Source organism: Neovison vison, chromosome 1 (assembly GCF_020171115.1).
Source record: "Neovison vison isolate M4711 chromosome 1, ASM_NN_V1, whole genome shotgun sequence".
Taxonomy (NCBI): domain Eukaryota; kingdom Metazoa; phylum Chordata; class Mammalia; order Carnivora; family Mustelidae; genus Neogale; species Neogale vison.
Window position 1 is genome coordinate 291,697,498 of NC_058091.1, and position 20,460 is coordinate 291,717,957.

General features: G+C 38.4%; 1 protein-coding gene across 1 annotated transcript in view; it reads left to right on the plus strand.

The window, feature by feature from the left end:
• The window catches only part of GOLPH3 (golgi phosphoprotein 3), a 61,947-nt gene extending 41,487 nt beyond the window's left edge, over nucleotides 1-20,460 (plus strand). Inside the window, exons 2-4 of the mRNA XM_044233222.1 lie at nucleotides 2,676-2,807; nucleotides 10,194-10,308; nucleotides 18,539-20,460. Coding sequence (XP_044089157.1) covers nucleotides 2,676-2,807; nucleotides 10,194-10,308; nucleotides 18,539-18,963 — 672 coding nt within the window. The 3' untranslated portion in view covers nucleotides 18,964-20,460. The remainder of the gene's footprint in view (nucleotides 1-2,675; nucleotides 2,808-10,193; nucleotides 10,309-18,538) is intronic.

A 20,460-nucleotide genomic window follows, 5' to 3' on the forward strand; every position in this document is an offset into this window, starting at 1 on the left:
AAGGAAGATAGGTAGATTGGTGGGATGTATAGATATGGCTATCCAGTCTTGTACCAAGTTTTAAGTACTCCAGGTAACTGACAGGTAGGACCGTAATTCATTACTACATTGCCCTGTATGTGTGGGACCTGTGCCACATGTTTCTTCTCTTTTCCATGGGTTTAGTTAGCTCAATAGCTATGATATGACATTTCCTTTAAGGTACTGTCTTATTTTGAAATGCATCCCAGTTTTAGAGATAATTAACTTCTCCCCCTTTTGAGAATAAAATGGACAAATACATCGCTGTGTAAATTTAAGGTGCAGAACAGGATGGTTTGATTTACAAATAATGTGAAATGCTTATTACCCAAATAGATTTAGTTAATATTCATCATCTATATAGAGACTGTAAGCTTTTAAAATGTATGTTTTGGGATTGATGTAGTTTTAAGATTAGTACTAGAGATGAAAAGATTAAAGGGCTGCTTAACATTTGTAACTCAGTAATTTCGTCACCACTGCTGGTCTGTCATACATGTGTTGGGACACGAATTTACTGCAGAATCTTGCTGGTCTATGTCATGGCCAGATTCACTTGACTTTTGTACAGTCTACTGCTTTTCCTCTAATACACTTAATTTCAGAGATGGCATTGTCATCTTGGTCCAGTTAACGCATTCAGATTTTTAAAATTAATCTTGCCCTTTTACTGTCCATGCTCATTTGTCAGCTTTCTCATATGAATTTAATTCTGTTTGTCTTTTGATTGTAATGCCCAGAAGCTTTGCACATAAATGTAGCTCTTTAGGGTCTACTATTAAAAACTGCATTTTGCTAAGCCTATACCATTATCCTGGGAGCAGTTGAGGTTGAGACATACTTCATCTTCTGCTAGCAGATGTGAGCTTTTCCATACTGTTCATCCGGAATTTCCAGCTTGTAGACAGAGACAGAGTGTGGTGGCTGTCCACATGCATTACTGTATCATGAGATGTGTTCTGTTGTTTTCAGTTTTTAAAGGCTTACCTGCGAGCTCCAGCTCCATGTGCAGGTCAGTAGGAGACCAACATCTGTAACTTTGATATGTGGAATCCATTCCCAGGCTTCGTAGGACTTGAATTGGCATGGGAACACAGGCCATAGGATTTTACCTAACTTCTGTAGCTTACTGGTTTCACTAACCATGTCGCTAAACCTCTGGCAGTCTTACTTTTTTTTTTTTTTTTTTAAGATTTTATTTATTTATTTGACAGATCACAAGGAGGCAGAGAGGCAGGCAGAAGGGAGAGAGAGGAGGAAGCAGGCTCCCTGCTGAGCAGAGAGCCTGATGTGGGGCTTGATCCCAGGACCCTGGGATCATGACCTGAGCCGAAGGCAGAGGCTTTAACCCACTGAGCCACCCAGGCGCCCCTGGCAGTCTTACTTTAAAAGATTTTTATTTATTTATTGAGTGAGAGAGCAAGAGAGGATAATCAGGGGAAGGGGTAGAGGGAGAGGGAGAAGCAGGCTCCCCATGGCAGTCTTACTTTAATCAGACCCCTACCATTTATTAAGTTTAAGAGTATTCTCTCAAAATCTGTTAATCTCTTGTCATATTTAAATTGACCTCATTAAATTGATATTTTGTTTATCCTTTTGTGGCTCCCTTAGTGTGAATTCTCACTTTCCCAAAGCCTAGTCCCTTAGGAGTGGTAGCTTTACTAGGCTAATTTAAGTCCCTTTGTCAGTAGTGGAATCCCATTGACTTTGATGGTCAGTTGGTCATCTTCAGATACACAGGCTGACCACTGTGACCTGGCAAAGTAGCAAGATTGACCTTGAGAGAGTGACAGAATCAAGGGGCTAGGCCTCTTCCAAATCCTAGGCCCTCTGTTCTTCACAGAATCAATTGGCCACTCTCCCTCTTACCAAGATCATATGTTACCTTGTTCTGAGAACCAAGTTCTGCTTTTTCCTGAGTTGGATACTTTAAATTAGTAGATGGCAGAGTTCATGGCTTCTTATTTTGAAGAACTACAGTTATTCACTGAAAAAGTGCCCTGACTTCACCCAGTTGATTTGAGTGTCCCCAGATCTCTAGATGTCAGTTTCATTTTCTCTGGTGGTTCTTTCACCTTGGATGTTGCCCCTAAATTTCTCTTGGGGGTGTATTATTCAGAACTTTAGGCATGGGCCCTCACATCAGTTTCCCAGTAAATTCTTCCAAAATTAGCTTTGTGTTTTTATACTAAAAAGCATTGAATGAGTGATGTTTCAATTCTCTGTGAGGCTACATTGGGCTAGATTGTGTTTCCTAAGCTTTTTGAACTTGCCCACATGTACTAATAATAAACTGCTATCTTCAGGAGTTAAGTGAGTGAGTGAATCCAGGTTCTGGCAATTTGAAAGAGCCTTGTAAGCATGTAACTTAAGAAAAAAGACATTATCTTCTTAAACGTCTGACTTCCAAAGTTACTTGCTTATGTGCGTTAAGGATTAGTGGTGAAAAGACAATTAACACCTGAAAAATCCGGATTAGTAATGTATAATAATTGTAATTTTTCAGAATTTTATTTAACATTATAATTACAAAATGATATGAAAGGTAAAAGTCACCAAAAATAACTTTGGCTAAGGATATTTCTATTTTTGAATCTGAATTCAAAGTAAAGTAGCTTTTTTTTGTTTTCTGTCCCCCCACCCCTTTCAACTAGGGTTACACATCATTTTGGAATGACTGTATATCGTCTGGATTACGTGGCTGTATGTTAATTGAATTAGCACTGAGAGGAAGGTTACAACTAGAGGCGTGTGGAATGAGACGGAAAAGTCTGTTAACAAGAAAGGTAAGAGGAGTGCTACTAAGCACTTTTTAAAGAGTTTGCGCTGACTAAAAATGAAAGTTTCTACTAATAGATTGAAAGAATTAAAGAGAAAGTTGATTTTAAAGTTAAGACTTTATTGGAAATTGTGTTTCCATGTCTTTTTTGCATTTTTGGTTTCTTGAATCTTTGTACATAATGATTAATGTGTAACTCGTTGTTAGACTCACTGGTCCCTGGGTCTTGCATATTTAGAAAGACTCCATACCTTATTTGCTGCTTCTGAAAGCCATACTTCGGAGAGACTTGATATAACTTTGTTTTAAATAAATAAATAAAATCTTTAAAAAAAAAACCTCAAAGTTCGTTCTTTGCAAGTTAACTGTCCATAGGCTGTTGGGTTTTTAGCAGAATATGAACACTTTTTAGATCTCTACCTTCTCTATTTGAAAGGTCTGTGTAAAGAGTTAATTTTGGCTAGTTTTTAAAATTTTAACTCCAGCCTCAACCTCAGATATTCAAGACTGTTTCTCTTCTAGTCTGTCATTGTGTTTCTTGGGGCCATGGTGTTTCAAAACTGATTTTTCCCTTAAATACAGCATCTTAATGAAATCTACAAAATTTTAGGTTAGAATTGAATCTTTCTTTTTTCTTTTTTTAAAGATTTTATTTATTTATTTGACAGACAAAGGTCACAAGTAGGCAGAGAGGCAGGCAGAGAGAGAGAGAGAGAGAGAGGAGGAAGCAAGCTCCCTGCAGAGCAGAGAGACCGATGTGGGGCTCGATCCCAGGACCCTGGGATCATGACCTGAACTGAAGGCAGAGGCTTTAACCCACTGAGCCACCCACGTGCCCCAGAACTGAATATTTCTTGATTGATATGCCATAATCCTACAGGAAATAAAGCCACATTAATGGCTTTCTCGAAAGTTCTGTGCAGAGTAAACATCGTATAGCAGAACATGTTCCTTAGGCAATTTTAAAATTTAATCTAGTCATTCAGAGTAGAGTAAATGAGTTGGTATGAGGTTGGTGTAAAAATTTACTTTTAGAGAACTAGATCATAAAGTGGAATACAATTTTTATTCCATTTTTACTCTGCAGCCATGGATTTGTGGAGGGGAAAAAAACTTTAACACTTCCTTGCTTTTATCAATGAAATATACATATAGGTTGCTACTAATTATAGTAATTATAAAAATTTTTGAGTTAATGTTACCAAGCCCTGACTTAAAGTGAAAAGATTTTGATAATAGTTTTTTTATGGGAACAAGAACCAGCTTTGTGTTGGTTATTGGCAAATTATTTGCTCTTTTGTTCATTTATTTCTTTATATTTATTTAATGCTTAAGTCTACCATATACTGTGCTCAATCCTGGGGATACTGTAGAGACCAGAGACATGCTCCCTGCCTGCATGGGCTTTCTGTTTTAGTCTATTTGTGTGCCCTTAACTATGTTTGTTGACAAGTCTTTTGGAAAAACACTCCAATATCATTTAATTTATTGACATAAAATAATTATTGCTTTCATTAAGATAATGTATATATAATAGTTGTAAAATCAAATTGTAAAAGCTTTATAACAAGAAATAACTGTCTTCTATTCACTTTTCCCCACTCCTTAGTCCTCTCCCTGAGAGGGGTCATTCTCAATCCTTGTATCCGTTTTGCAGGGCCCCCTTAACAAATTACAACAGACTTGATGGCTTAAAACAGCTAATAAGTATAGTCTCACAATTCTGGAGGCCAGCACATGTTGTGTTCTCATAGACAGCTCTAAGGAAGATTCTGTTCCTTCATTCTGCTAGCTTCTGGTGGCTTCAGGATTTCCTTGGCTTTTGGCCGCATCTCTCTCTGCTCTGTCTTTACACTGCCTTCTCCTGTTTTCTCTCCTTTGTGTGTCTTTTATGAAGATGTTTTCATTGCATTGAGGGCCCCTTGGTAATCCAGGATGATCTCATCTCTGTATCTCATTTTCTTCTTAAAGATTCATTTATTTATTAGAGAGAAAGAGAATGCTTGGGCAGGGAGGGGCGGAGGGAGAGAGCAAACTGCCTGCCAAGCATGGAGCCTGACCCTGAGATCATGACCTGAGCCAAAATCAAGAGTCCAGTGCCTGACTGAGCCATCTAGGTGCCCCATCATCTCCATATCTAATTTAACATAATCTCATTTACAAAAATTAACTGAGGATTAGGTTCTAGGGATTAAGACCTGAACACCTCTTGGGGACCACTGTTCAACTTGCTATAGCTCTTAGTTATTTCTTTTGGCATTTACAGCCATACTTCTAAGTGAGCTTATGCTGCGATCTCTCATTTTTATTTATTTTATTTTTCTCTTTTTTCAAAGATTTTATTTATTTATTTGGCAGAGAGCTCACCAGTAGGCAGAGAGGCAGGCAGAGACAGTGAGAGGGGGGAAGCAGATTCCCCACTGAGCAGAGAGCCTGACGAGGGGCTCAATCCCAGGACCCTGGGATCATGACCTGAGCCGAAGGCAGAGGCTTTAACCCACTGAGCCACCCAGGCATCCCATGCCATCTCTCATTTTTAAAGATTTTATTTTTATGTAAACTATGACCAAACTTGGGGATTGAACTCACAACCCCAAGATAAAGAATCACATGCTTTGTCAACTGAGCCAGCCAGGTGCCCCTGCCATTTCTTGATAATCAATCACTTTGAAATGCTTTTTACTTTCTGTTAGAAAAGATGAGGGAAAAAAAAAAAAAGTTAAACATTTTGGCTCTCTTAATGCCACTTATCTCCACCTGCAGCTTTCCTGATAGAGTTACATCATAATTTTTTGCAAAACCATAAAGGTTGTTTTATATTGCTACAGTTATGTTAAAACCCTGCAGAATTTGGTTATATCCTATGATATTTTCTTTTCATTTTTTAATTTTATTCAGTGAGTTATTTATTTATTTATTTATTAGATTTTATTTATTTGACACAGAGAGATCACAAGTAGGTAGAGAGGCAGACAGAGAGGCAGGAGGAGAGAGAGAGAGAGGGAAGCAGGCTCCCCACTGAGCAGAGAGCCTGATGTGGGGCTCGATTCCAGGACCCTGAGATCATGACCTGAGCTGAAGGCAGAAGCTTAAACCACTGAGCCAACCAGGCGCTCCCTTCTTTTCATTTTTTACAAAAGATTTTATTTATTTGTCAGCACACAAGCAGGGGAAGTGGTAGGCAGAGGAAGAGAGAGAAGCAGGCTCTCTGCCTTGGGGCTCAGTCCCAGGACCCCAGGATCATGACCTGAGCTAAAGGTAGACGCTTAACCAACTAAGCCACCCAGGCACCCCTCTTTTTTTTTTTTTTTTTAATAACTCTATTTTTAAAAAACATTTTCTCTGTACCTTTTTCTCTTAAATGTGCCCTCAGAGAAAAACTATCATTATTAATTTTCAAATGTTCAGATACATAGGTAACTCCATTAGAATTTGCCTTGTGCTTCAGTCTGGACTGGTTATGCTTTGGTTCTGTTGAGACTTCTGGTTTCTTTTTACTGCTTTAAACCTCCTGTTTCTGGGGGCGCCTGGGTGGCTCAGTGGTTTAAGCCTCTGCCTTCAGCTCAGGTCATGATCTCAGGGTCCTGGGATCGAGCCCCACGTCCGGCTCTCTGCTCAGCAGGGAGCCTGCTTCCCCCTCTCTCTCTGCCTGCTTCTCTGCCTACTTGTGATCTCTCTCTATCAAATAAATAAATAAAAATCTATAAAAAAATCATTAAAAAACAACAACAACAACAAAAAACCCCTCCTGTTTCTGGATCTAATATTTTTTTTTCTATCCTTTTTGGAAGAAAGTGTTTTGAGACTTCACATGCCTGAAAATTTCTTTACTGTACCTCATTTTTATTTGACAGTTTGGGAATAGAATATTAGATTTAAATTATTTTCCACAGAATTTTGAAGTCATTTCCCCATTGTCCTCTAGTATATAGAGTTGCTGTTAAAGTCTGAAGCCGTGTTGATTTTTATTCTTTGTGCGATACCTGTTCTCTTGTCTGGAAGGATTTCCGATCTTCTCTTTATCCCTGTGTTTTGATATTGTACAATATGCTTGATGTGGGTCTTTTAAAATTTATTATTCTGTGCTCAGTTTGGCAGCACATACATTAAAATTGGTTATGCATGAGTTCTTTCAATCTAGAAATGTTCAGTTTTGGTTTTATAAAGTTTTCGTCTATTTCTTACATCTTTGCTCCATTTTTTAGAACTTGAAGTTTGATGCACTAGGTGCACCTCTCACCTAGTCTTTTTTCTTGTTCTTACTTTCCTACCTTTATTAAGTTACAATTGGTCTTCCTTACCTTTTTTTTAACCTTCTTTTAATTTTTTCTTTTATGTGGTTCTAATGTTTTTGATTTCCAGGAGCTTTTTCTTGTGTTTTGTTTTTGTTTTATCACGACCTCCTGTTTCATGGATGTAACATCTTCTTTTAAATCTCTAAGACTATTACGGCTCTTTTGAAAATTTTTTATCTGTTTCTTCAAGTTCTTACTTTTGCTGTCTTTTGGTTTCTTTGATGTTGAAGGTTTTCCTTCAGTATCTTGTCATTCTTGGTTAACTGTTCATATTTTAAGAATGAGGCTCTCATCTAAGGTGCAGTGCAGTAAATAGAAATTAAAGCGTGGGCAGAGCATACTTAACTAGTGTGCCACAGATTGCTGAATTTTGTTAAGGGGTTTAGTACTGTTCTGAGGCACCGAGGAGTTTTAAGCAGAAACCGTGAGATAACATGGTAAGACTTACCTTTTAAAAAGATCAGTGAGGAGGATGGATTGAAAGTAGTTTGGGAGGGACGCCTGGGTGGTCAGTTGGTTAAGCAGCTGCCTTCGGCTCAGGTCATCGAGTCCCACATCGGGCTCCTTGCTCGGCAGGGAGCCTGCTTCTCCCTCTGCCTCTGCCTGCCATTCTGTCTGCCTGTGCTCGCTCGCTCTCCCTCTCTCTCTCTGATAAATAAATAAAATATTTTTTTAAAAAAGTGTTTAAAAAAAAAAAAAAAAAAGAAAGTAGTTTGGGAAAACTAGTTAGGAATCTTAGTCCAGGTGAAAGATTACTAGATTGAGTGGAATGACTGCAGAGGTGATGGAGAAGAGTAGTCCCATCTGTAAGAGATTGAGGGGACAGGATTTCATGAGAAAAAAGATCTCCCCCCAAACCAGGTTATTGTGACCTGATAAAAGACACTTCTCCGAGGGTAGGCCTGAGGTGGGTGTTGAGGCGAGATGGCAGTAAATTTAAGGAGCAAGTGGGAGGTCAGAAGTGGTGTTGTGACCACATTATATGGACAGACAACTTTTTTCTGTGAATGTCCTCCTTTTGGGGCGCCTGGGTGATTCAGTCGTTAAGTGTTTGCCTTCAGCTTAGGTCATGATCCCGGGGCCCTGGGATTGAGCCCCGCATCGGGCTCTCTGCTTGGCGGGAAGCCTGCTTCTCCCTCTCCCACTCCTCTTGCTTGTGTTTCCTCTCTCATTGTCTCTCTCCCTCTATCAAATAAATAAGTAAATTTTTAAAAAACAAAACCAAAACCTCCTTTTTTCTTACTCTCTTTTCCTAAAAGCATGGTCCAGAGTAGTACTGTCCAGTAGAACTTTTGTGATGATGACGAAAATGTTCTGTGTTTGCGAGCACGCTAGCCACTAGCCATGTGTCTGTGAGCCAGACACTTGAAAAGTGGCTAGTGAGATTGAGATATGTTGTAAATAAAAACACACTGGATTTTTGAAAACTTACCATGAAAAAAGAAGATTGTAAAATATCTCAATTTAAAAATACTTATTACATGTTAATATTTTGACTGTAGTGGGTTAAGTAAAATATATTAAAATCAATTTTACCTGTTTTCCTTTTTTAATATAACTACAAAAATTTAAAAAGCTTGTGGCATGCATTTGTTATTCTGGTTATATTTCTTTTGGGTCATGCTGTCTCAGTAAAAGACATACTGTTGTATGTATTTTAGTCTTTCAGTAGATTGAGCAGAAGGGTAAAGGGCACATGTTGAAGACAAGTTTAAGGGAGAACTGCTGCATTTAAAAAATAGTATTTTGGGGCACCTGGGTGGCTCAGTGGATTAAGCTGCTGCCTTCAGCTCAGGTCATGATCCCAGGGTCCTGGGATCGAGTGCCGCATCAGGCTCTCTGTTCAGCGGGGAGCCTGCTTCCCCCTCTCCCTGCCCCCGCCTGACTCTCTGCCTACTGGTCATCTTTCTCTCTCTGTCAAATAAGTATAATCTTAAAAAAAAAAAAAAAAATTTAAAAAATAGTATTTTAAAATTGTATGGCATTTTAATAGCTAACAAAGCAATAGATTAAAATTCATTACAGAATTTTAACTAGAAATGTGTTGCTTAGCCAAGAACTCAGTGAAGTCTGTAGAAAGCTAATACTTGGCTAAAGTAGTATATAACATTTTCTTTATCTTTTTCTTTTTCTTCTTCTTCTTCTTTTTTTTTTTTTAAAGATTTTATTTATTTGACAGAAAGCACAAGCAGGGCAAACAGCAGGCAGAGTGGGAGGCAGGCTCCATGGTGAGCAAGGAGCCTCATAGTGGGGCTGGATCCCAGGACCCTGGGATCATGACCTGGATCCCAGGACCTTGGGATCATGACCTGACCTGAAGGCAGACCTTTAACCGACTGAGCCACCGACAGGCACCCCTATAGCATTTTCTTCCCTCATTTCCCGGCTTTCTATTTTTCCACTTTTAGATGGATTCTGTATCCATCTTAGCTTTTAAAAGTTTTGTAGCATTAAAAAATTTTGTTACCAAGCTTGTTGGTATTTTCAAGGTTTCTGCTAGTTGCCACTATTTTGAAAAAAATTTCATCCCCAGATTGTATTCTGTATTTAAATCTTTATCTTTTATTGTGGTATAAGCTCTGAGGAGCCAAGTCATACTTAATCTTTAATTCTAATCGGTTAGCCAGTTGTTTCATTAACATCTGTTGAAAAATTATTTCTCCACTGCTGTAAAATGCTACCTTTATCATATGCTGAATTGAATATATAACTGTATGTGATTGAGTTTGTTTCTGTAACTAATAAATGTTCAAAAAGTGAATTTCTTGATTAAATAGCCCAAGGTTTAGCAATGAAAAGAATTAACAGTAAGTAAAAACTGTTATAGCCTTTTGCTTTATTAATTCTTGCACAGTAACTTTATTTTCATTCATGATTGTGGCTAATCTGGTTAAGTTTAAATGTTGGATTTCTTTTTTTTTAAATGTTAGATTTCTTAATAAAGAATTAATTTAAAATCAGAGCCTTGACACTGCATGTACACATTGGGGACTTGAAGTATAATGAACTATTTGTGTAGTTGTTTAAGTTTTTCATTTAAAGGGATGGTAGGAGGGAAGAATTAGTGGATCATTTCCTTCTTATTGCTTACATTTTAGGTGATCTGTAAGTCAGACGCTCCAACAGGGGATGTTCTTCTTGATGAAGCTCTAAAGCATGTTAAGGAGACGCAGCCTCCAGAAACGGTTCAGAACTGGATTGAATTACTTAGTGGTAAGCTTTTGTGTATAAACTAAAAGGTGAATTCTGTTTAAAAGACTTCTGTAAAAGCTGAAAATTCTTTCGAGAGGAACTTACACAAAATGGCCAAAAGCTTGTTTAGTTATTTAGGCAGACTTGAAAGTTTTTAGTCACTGAATGGGGAAAATAGTTTTAAAAATTCCATTCCCTCTTAACAAGACGGAGCAGATAGATGGTTCAGTGAAACATAATATTCTTCCTTAGAACTTCCACCATTCTTTATCAAAATTACCTCATGTTGCCTTACACGGGGTACACTTGAGTTCAGCTGTGATAACAGCCCCCAAACCTCTGGCTTTAAACAACAGATGACTTTTCACTCGTGTTCTAAGTAGCCACCGGCCACTTCGTTCTTACTCTGGCAGCCAACCAGGCAGAGAGCGCGGCCACCGTCTAGAGCGCACTGTCCGTCGCTATTGTAAGGGGAAGATGAGCATAGCCAGTTGTTCAGGCTCCTAAGTTTCTGTTCAGAAAGGACATGTGGTTCCAGTTTCATTGGTCAGAGCAAGTCAGGTGGCATCCCTTAACTTGAAGGAGAAAGGAAGGGGCAGCCATAGGAAGGAGAACCTGAAATACTTGGTTGACAGCACTGGTGACTACATTTACATTTATTTGTGTATTTGTCTAATCCAGATAGAGAACTTTGAGTATAGGACCTAAGTGTAGAGTATAGGACGAAGGTTCTCTTGCTCTTCCTCTACTAAATATGTAAAACATTGCTTCTACTTACATGTATTAGTTCATGTTCAGACATGCTGCTTTTGAACTTTTAAAAGCATTTGGATGTTGTTAGATTGGTAATTAAATGCCATTTTTCCCTCACCGTTTTTATTTTAACTCACAGTTTCTAAAATTCATTCTGTTATCCTCTCAGTAAAAGAGTTTGAGTTTTGCATCTTTGTTTAAAAATTGAATATACACACTCCATTCTTAGCTAACAGAACAACAGTGGCACTTTATACTTAGGGCAGTGTTCATTCTTTTTGTTACTGATAGAAAACAAACTTACTCACAAGGTAGTTTTGATGAATTCTGCAATTTTTCTCTTGTGGCCATCCCTCTTGTAAATCTTCTAATAGAGGTTCTTTTTACTTCACTGAGTAAAAGAAACTTTAACCAGCCCTTTTTCCCCTTGGTGCTATGTTCAGTTATAATTTCTTCTGCAGGAATCTTTTAAAATTACGTTGCCCATTTGATCAGGGTCGGTTTGGTTTGAACTAGATTCTTGCTTAGCACCTAACAGTACTCTGTCTCATTGCCCAGCATGTTGTCAACCTTCTTTGGGTTAGTCTTCACCTAATGCCTGTTGGTGACACATGGCCATTTAACAGAGACTCACTGAGGACTTTAATGTTAAGTCCATATGCTAAATATTAACAAATATTTTTCCAGATAAAAATAGAAGTGCTAACAATTTCTTACTGTATGCTGATGAATCATTTTGTACTTTCTCTGGAGATCACCTAAGCAATATTTGGGTCTTGCTCACATTGGCCCATTACCACTTCTGGTAGTAATTGGTATTTGTAGTTAAGTTCTCAACTAGTTAAAAGCAGGGTTTTTCAAAGTTGTAGTTAATTTTTTTTGGCAGGTAGGTCAGAGTGTTTTTCTTTATGGAATGTAGTTGAGTCTTAGATTAATGTTATCGATCCCACTTTGGTACCACTTACCACTATGGAGATTTTTTCACACTCCTCTGTCCATCAGTGATCTCTTTATACAAGCTTACATCGTATGTGTTGATGGCACATTGGGATTTGGTTTACTAATTCATGTTAGACAACCAGATTTCCTTTGACTGTTTATATATGTGTCATACAGCTTTTAAGTTTGTGAAACAAGATCTTTATCAAAAATTATCTCATGTTGGGGTGCTTGGGTGGCTCAGTGGGTTAAGCCTCTGCCTTCGGCTCAGGTCATGATCTCAGGGTCCTGGGATCGAGCCCTGCGTCGGGCTCTCTGCTCAGTAGGGAGCCTGCTTCCTCCTCTCTCTCTACCTGCCTCTCTGCCTACATGTAATGTCTGTCTGTCAAATAAATAAAACAAAATCTTTAAAAAAAAAATTATCTCATGCTACATTACACTGCATAGGCTACATTAAGCTATGGAAACAAGCCACCCCAAAGAAGCTTTAGGACTTCTCACTCGTGCTGTTAGTCTGTCATAGGCCACTTCGTTCTCAGTAAATGACTCTGAGTGTCCATTTGGACTGGGAATTCAGAGTGTCTGTTTGAATTAGGAATTTGGGTAAATTGTGAGGCTAATTGCTTAGAACAGGTTTTTTTTTTTTTTTTTTTTTTTTTTTAAATCAGTGTCTGGGTGGCTCAGTTGGTTGAGCTGATGCCTTCGGCTCAGGTCATGATCCCAGGGTTCTGGGATTCAATCCCAGATCAGGCTCCTTGCTCAGCGGGGAGCCTGCTTCTCTCTGCCTCTGCCTGCCTCTCTGCCTGCTTGTGCTCGCTCGTGTGCTCGCTCTCTCACGCGCGCGCGCGCTCTCTCTCTCTCTCTCTCTGACAAATAAATAAATAAAATCTTTTTTTTTTTTTTTTTTTTTTAAAAAGGCAGTATTCTGTGAAGTTTAGGATGGCCATCAATGCTTGAATATCACTTTTATACCTTAGTCCTGTGTTCCTGACATACATTAGGAATGATCTGTAATTTTAGCCTAAAAGTAGGGAATCCAGAATGGGAGGAGGAAATAAAGCAAACTTATTTTAAATTAAGAAAGCATCTACTTCCTGCCTAATGAAAGTACTGATAGCTTGGTGATTTTTTTTTTTAATTAATTTATTTATTTGACAGACAGAAATCACTAGGAGGCAGAGAGGCAGGCAGAGAGAGAGGATGAAGCAGGCTCCCCGCTGAGCAAGAGAGCCCAGTTCGGGGCTGGATCCCAGGACCCTGGGATTATGACCCAAGCCGAAGGCAGAGGCTTTAACCCACTGAGCCACCCAGGCACCCCAGCTTCGTGATTTTTTAAAGAATTTTTTTTCTTGTGAAAACACACAACATAGCATTTACCATTTTGACTTTTTAGATGTTCAGTTCTGCAGCTAACTTATTGAATTGTAAGTTCCTAGAATGTCTTAAGTTGCTTCCTGGTGATGCAATATCAGATACTAGTTCTTGCTGCTCTAATGACATAGAGGCTGTGAAACTTGAAGTGCTTCCATACTGCAAGCGTCTTAAAGTCCATTTGGGGAACAGTTGTGTCTGTCTTTCTTTCTTTCCTTTCTTTTCTTTCTTTCTTTCCTTTGTTTATTTCGTTTTTAGATTTTATTTATTTGTCATAGAGAGGGAGAGATAGTACCAGCAGCGGCAGGCAGAGGGAGAAGCAGGCCTTGATCCCAGGACTCTGGGATCATGACCTGAGCCACCCAAGTTCCCCAACAGTTGTTTATTTCTAATAATTTGATGACAGATTAGGGTTTAACAGTGTGGTTCTCTCAAAGTCCAGTAGCTCAGAGAAAAGAGAAATCCTTGGGAGCGTTAGTCATTGGAAGAGGAAGCAGAACTTGGGGTAGGCCTTTGAAGGGTAAGACTGAGATGGAGATGGCAGTAAGTGCTCTTGTTCAGAGAGGCTAGAGAGAGTGGTAAAATTGGTGGGCTTATCTGTCCTCACGTAGCTAAGTCCAGGATTGCTACTTGCTTGTCAGGGCTGTGGTTCTGTGCTGTAGTGTTGGCAGATATGTGCAGAGGCAGCAAGAGTCTGTGTGCAGAAGAGAGCATGTTGGTCTGGTGGTTACTGGTGAGGCGGAGAAGGTGCACAGGGTTCTAACAGAGGATCTGACAGAGGGCTCGTTTACGTGAGGTGGTGGTACCTAAGGTTTCATATTACTGTTATTTACACTGTACATTTGTACATGCTAACACTACCAGTATATTTTAAGTGTTTATATATCTCAATTAAAAAAATAATAAATATACATGTATTTGAGACAAAGACTACTGTTTTTAATTTTTGACTTCATGAAATCTTGACGTGTAGTTGATCAGTTTGGTCACAAGGCGTCACTAGGCTGCCAGATTCATGAATAAGGCTGCTTTTGCTTTTGGTTTTGTAACACATCCAGAGGAATAGTGAAGTTTTTTTTATTTTTTCCTTCAGCAAAATCATTAAGGTACCTCTCAATATGACATTTTCACTGAAGTAATTGTTGGGCTGTGGACATAAATAACCTTTTCTTCCCTGTGTGTACTTCTCACTGTTTCCTTTACAATAGTGAGCTACAAATACATTCTGTACATTTTAGTTTCCTTGTATAGCTTATTAAATCTTTTCACATGATGAATGATTTAGAGGCTGATGAATAACAATATGGACCACAGTAACATCTTTTAATCTAGAGTTTTGAACACTTAAGTCATCAGGCATTTATTACAAAATATTTAACAAGGATCTGATATTCTGCTTAAATTGAAGCAGCTCAGTCTTTAAACTGTGCTAGTTTAAACATTTATTGTATATTCACTCTTCCAGCTACCCTCCATCCCAACTTAATACTGGTTTCTAAAGTATATCATTTCAGGGGTGACTTTATTCTTTGGATTTAGCTTAATTTATTCTTTTTTTTTTTTTTTTTAAACAAAAGGCAGAAATGTCAGGATGCCAAGACACTTGCACCACTAAGTTATTTTATTGTACCTTTTTTTGGGAGCCAGGAATAGTATTAAACACTGAGTTTTACCTCCACTGGTTCAGCCTTCTGCATATGAGATTTCTTCATTTTTTCAAATATCTGAGGAGGTCTGAATAACATTTGTATTGGAGTGAGCAGGTGAGATGTGCCCTCTTTGAGGGAATTATTGCAAAGGGAGATAATGTCTGAGCCCCTTTTTATTACTTCCTCTGAGGCAGAAACTATAGCCCATAAGAAGGGCCAGTCATAAACGGAACACCTTATTTGAAGGTAGGCCTGTGTTTAGGCTTTTCTCATTCTTAGGAGCAACACTAAATTGTGAGGTAGCATACTTTGAAATTGATAAATTTCTCATAGGAACTTAGTTTATAAGATTTAATTATGGAGAATGTGGGTAAACATTAGTATGATTTCAGTACAATAAACAGTAAGTTATAAATTGCTAATCCCATTCATTTCCCATGAGAAAAGAAATCATTGTATAGCAACATTAGAGGGATTTTGTATTTTTAGGTCTGCAAAGAGATATTATTATTACAATTTTTTAAAGATTTAATTTATTTATTTGACAGAGAGAGATCACAAGTAGGCAGAGAGGCAGGCAGATAGAGGGGGGGAAACTGGCTGCCCACTGAGCAGAGACCCCAATGTGGGGCTCGATCCCAGGACCCTGGGATCATGACCTGAGCTGAAGGTAGAGGCTTAACCTGCTGAGCTACGCAGGCTCCCTGCAAAGAGATGTTTAACTGTGGACTTCTCAGAGTAATCTTGATCTCTTCCCCCTTCCCATTTTTGGAATTAGATAGCCAAGATATTCTCTGAGGCATGCAATACCCTTCTGTTTAACTAGTGAGTTGCCAGGGAAAAGTACTGTTCTGATAATTGACAGATTATAGCATAGTTAGTTAGTTTTAAAGTTGAACTGTTATTTATGGGCAGTTACATAAATTTGGCTATTGATTATTTTATGTCTATTTAAATTTCCAAAAGACAGAAGGATGTCAGAAAACACAACCTAGCCAATTCTAGCTTAGGGTATTAGGCTAGACTGCCCATCACATGTCAGTGATTTGAGAAAACACAAACCCCTAACTGTCTGGTGAAAGGTAGAGTAGACAGGCATTTGTTAGGAAGATAATGGGTTGGTACAAACTTAAAAAATGGAAATCATAGCACCTGTGCAAGGTATGTGACTCCATTCCAGGGCTCATTATATTCTGCATATCCACTCTATTGTTTCTTTTGCCGGTAATGCAGGCTTCTTTCTTTCTTTCTTTCTGTCTTTCTGTCTTTCTTGGAGAGAGAGTGTGAGGGGGGAGGAGGGGCAGAGGGAAAAGCAGACTCCCCACTGAGCCAGGAGCCTGATGCATTGGGGCTATATCCCAGGACCCTGAGATCATGGCCTAAGCAAACACAGACACTTAAACTACTGAGCTACCCAGGGGCCCCTCCACTTTCTTTCATACGATGTTGATTCCTTAGGGATCTTAAGATTTAGTTTGAAAGTTCTTTTTAAATTTTTAAATTTAAATAATTTTTTTCCCCTTGCCTCTTTGAAAACCATGTTCCGTTTGAGGTCTTTGCTCCTGCTTTGCTGCCTGGGGTGTGCTTTTAGCTAGTGAGCCTAGGCAGCAACATGGCTGACTTAACTTCCACTCAGGGTCACTGCTCAGGACTGCCTTTTGACTAGCACTGGCAGACAGTTGTTTCATATATTTTATCCAGGTTTCTGTTTGTGTGAGGTCAGAGGGTCTAATTGTATAAGTTGAGAACTCCTACCATACCCCCGTATTCTTTAGTGTTAAGTCATATGGTAAAATACTCTTGTTTATGGCCAACTGAATAGTAAATACGGTTCAAAGTAGCACTGTTCACTAGAACTTTCTATGATGATGGAGAAGTTCTATTTCTGTGCTATCCAGTCAATAGATAGTAGCCATACATGGCTGTTGAATATTTTGAAACATGGCTAGTAGAACTGAGGAATGGAATTTCTTATTTATTTAAATTTCATAATGGTTAATGGTTAGACAATATAGTTTGTTTTCTCTCAATATTACAAAATTTCAACCTTACAGCATTGGCATATAATGAAAGTGCCTGTGGTTGATCTTTAATGTGTTCCAGTTTAGAGAATTGCTAGAGTATTTTTTTTTTTAATTAAAAAAAAAAAATACAGGGCGCCTGGGTGGCTCAGTGGATTAAAAGCCTCTGCCTTCGGCTCGGGTCATGATCCCAGGGCCCTGGGATTGAGTCCTGCATCGAGCTGTTTACTCAGCAGGGAGCCTGCTTCTCCGTCTCTCTCTGCCTGCTCTCTGCCTACTTGTGATCTCTGTCTGTCGAATAAATAAATAAAATTTTTAAAAAAAATACACCTTCCTTGGAGATCATTTGGAAAATACAGAAAGTACGAAAAAGGAAATTTGTTACACATAATCCCAAAGAACACCAAGGTTAATATTTTGAAATATTCCTTTCCAGTCTTCTGTAGAGAAAAAAAATTATCTTCGGGAAAAAATTTCGGTTTTATTTTTAAATATTTCTATTTTGAAAGGAAATGTACATAGGAGACAGGATTAACATGGTAAAATGTTTTTCCCTTCTAGAATTAGATTTGTATTATTTGTCATCAAAGAATAACATCGTCAGGACACCTGGGTGGCTCAGTGGGTTAAAGCCTCTGCCTTTGGCTCAGGTCATGATCCCAGGGTCCTGGGATGGAGCCCCGAATCAGGCTTTCTGCTCAGCAGGGAGCCTGCTTCCCCCCCTCCCCCGCCTACTTGTGATCTCTGTCAAATAAATAAATAAAATCTTTAAATTTAGAAAAAAAAATAACATTGTCTAAATAGGCTTTCCTACTTTCGTAGGATGGGTATATATATGTAGCAGTTTCTGGAATAGCATATTAGTCAGGAAGCTTTAGTTTTGTTTGTCGCATGTTGGTGTTTTAATAGAAAAGAAACTTGGGGCGCCTGTATAGCTCAGTGGGTTAAGCCTCTGCCTTCAGCTTAGGTCATGATCTCAGGGTCCTGGGATCGAGCCCCACATCGGGCTCTGTGCTCAGTGGGGAGTCAGTTCTCCTCTCTGTCTGCCTGCCTCTCTGCCTACTTGTGATCTCTCTCTGTCAGATAAGTAAGTAAAATCTTAAAAACAACAAGAACAACAACAAAACCCCCCCCAAAAAACCCTTTTGCTCTGGTTGCTTTTTGGTAACAGTTGGAGAGAGGCCAAGTATATTTAATATTTAAATATTAAATATTTAAATATTTAATATTTAAATATTAGGATTATGATTTCCATATTAGGATAATTGTGGAAGACTGCTTTCAGTTTGGTCCTTTAAGTAACTGTTGTGCCTGAAAATGTGCCAGGTGCTTAGGACCCAAAGGCCTGGCCCTCAAGGGGTTCATGGTTTAGTTGGCAAGAAAAATAGTTGGATTTTCCTCTCTTCTTTAGGAGGGGGGAATAAACCCCCAAATTTTATTGTTTATTTTAATTGTACATTTTATAAAATTAGCAGAAATAATACCTATCATTTCTAACTTCTGAAATTTTTTGTTTAGGTGAGACCTGGAATCCATTAAAATTGCATTATCAATTAAGAAATGTGCGGGAACGGTTAGCTAAAAACCTGGTGGAGAAGGGCGTGTTGACAACAGAGAAACAGAACTTCCTACTTTTTGACATGACCACACATCCCCTCACCAACAACAATATTAAGCAGCGCCTCATCAAGAAGGTTCAGGAAGCTGTTCTTGACAAATGGGTGAATGACCCTCACCGCATGGACAAGCGCTTGCTGGCCCTCATTTACCTAGCGCACGCCTCCGACGTCCTGGAGAATGCTTTCGCTCCCCTTCTGGACGAGCAGTACGATTTAGCCACCAAGAGAGTGCGGCAGCTCCTAGACTTAGATCCTGAAGTGGAATGTCTGAAGGCCAACACCAGTGAGGTCCTGTGGGCAGTGGTGGCTGCGTTCACCAAGTGACCGCGCCGAATGAAGTTCCTTTCTCTCATGTAAACCAGTAGTTTTTCTTCTATTGACTTCTGGTTTTCTGCAGTTTGTACTTTCCACACTATAATTGGCTTTTGTTTTATGAAGTGGTGGATGGCTTTTTCTTTTTTGTATGTATGCAGGATTCTGCTGGTACGAGAGGCCTTCCTCTTTTCTGTTTAAAAAAAAAAAGAAGTTTTACTGCCATATTGGCAATCCATTCCTTGTTGCCATTCTCACTGTTAACCTGTTTTGGGTTGCTGGGATGCTTTGACTTTCAGAGTAACTCCAGTCTCCCCACATGCACATCTTTTGGATTACCTCAGGTTGAGTTTTTCCCACATGTGCATGTATATCTAGCATTCTGCCTACAATTCAGACAGAAGTCACAAAAAGGCCTTTAACTCACCAAAGGTAAATATCTGTATCTATTAGGACATTTTATACATAGACCTCAGTTGAGATGTATACTTAGCGAAATTATTTTTAAATTGAAACAATACAGTAAATAATATAAAATGCCCCTTGGATTTTGTTTCCCATGTAAATCTATTGTATTATTACACTTGCTATAATTTTAACTATTAAATCATAAAGGTCCAATTGTTTCACAGAGCCAATTTGGGATGGGCTGCATTCCAGTTATGCTGTATATAGTTTGAATTAAATATAATTTGCCCCTTCTGGCCACTCTTGCCTCCATCTTAGTATTTTGCAAGATTTAATTAGTTGTACACCTGGTGCCCCTCAGCTTCAGTTAATATTATTTGATGACAAAACAGACCTCTCATCATTGAAGGAAAGAGAAAAGATATGTCTGATTCCAAGAGTTTTTGAGCTGTGCCATTCATGGTACTCTTTGCCTATGCATCTCCTTTTGGAATTATTTTTGGTCTTAACTGTTTTTTATCATTTCTATAGGGAAGAGGCTTGTGACCAGTACTAATCTTGAGTACAGTTTTTTCTTTTTCTGTCCACAGGTAAATTAATGTCTGCTCTTAAATGTCATTTATCTACTCACACTTTCTTAGGGAGAAAAAAAATCAGATGTCAATTTTAGCAGATGTTGCATGTAAATTGTTAGCAAGTAATGACTACAACTCAGATGATTAAGAATTTTGTAACAGAAAGCTCTGCTATGTTTTAATTTTTATATACAATTATGATGATTAGCACATTGTAAGAATATAAACCTTTGCTTTTTAAAGTTTATTTTTACTATTTCTTTATCACTGTTTATGGTATCAGCATTGGTTTCATAATGTAAATACTATATATTGAACAAATTAAATGTCAGATTTTTTATTACCATAGTTCATGTTGATAGTGGGGCTTTCAGGTGTTTAGAGATTTTTTTGGTTAACATTCAATGCAAAAGTACTAGATGGTGTATAACTTTAGAGTTGAATTTTAAGGGATTCCTTAATATGTATTCTATCTTTTTATCTGAAGAAATAAATAAACTATGATCTTGAAAGTGCCTGAATCAGA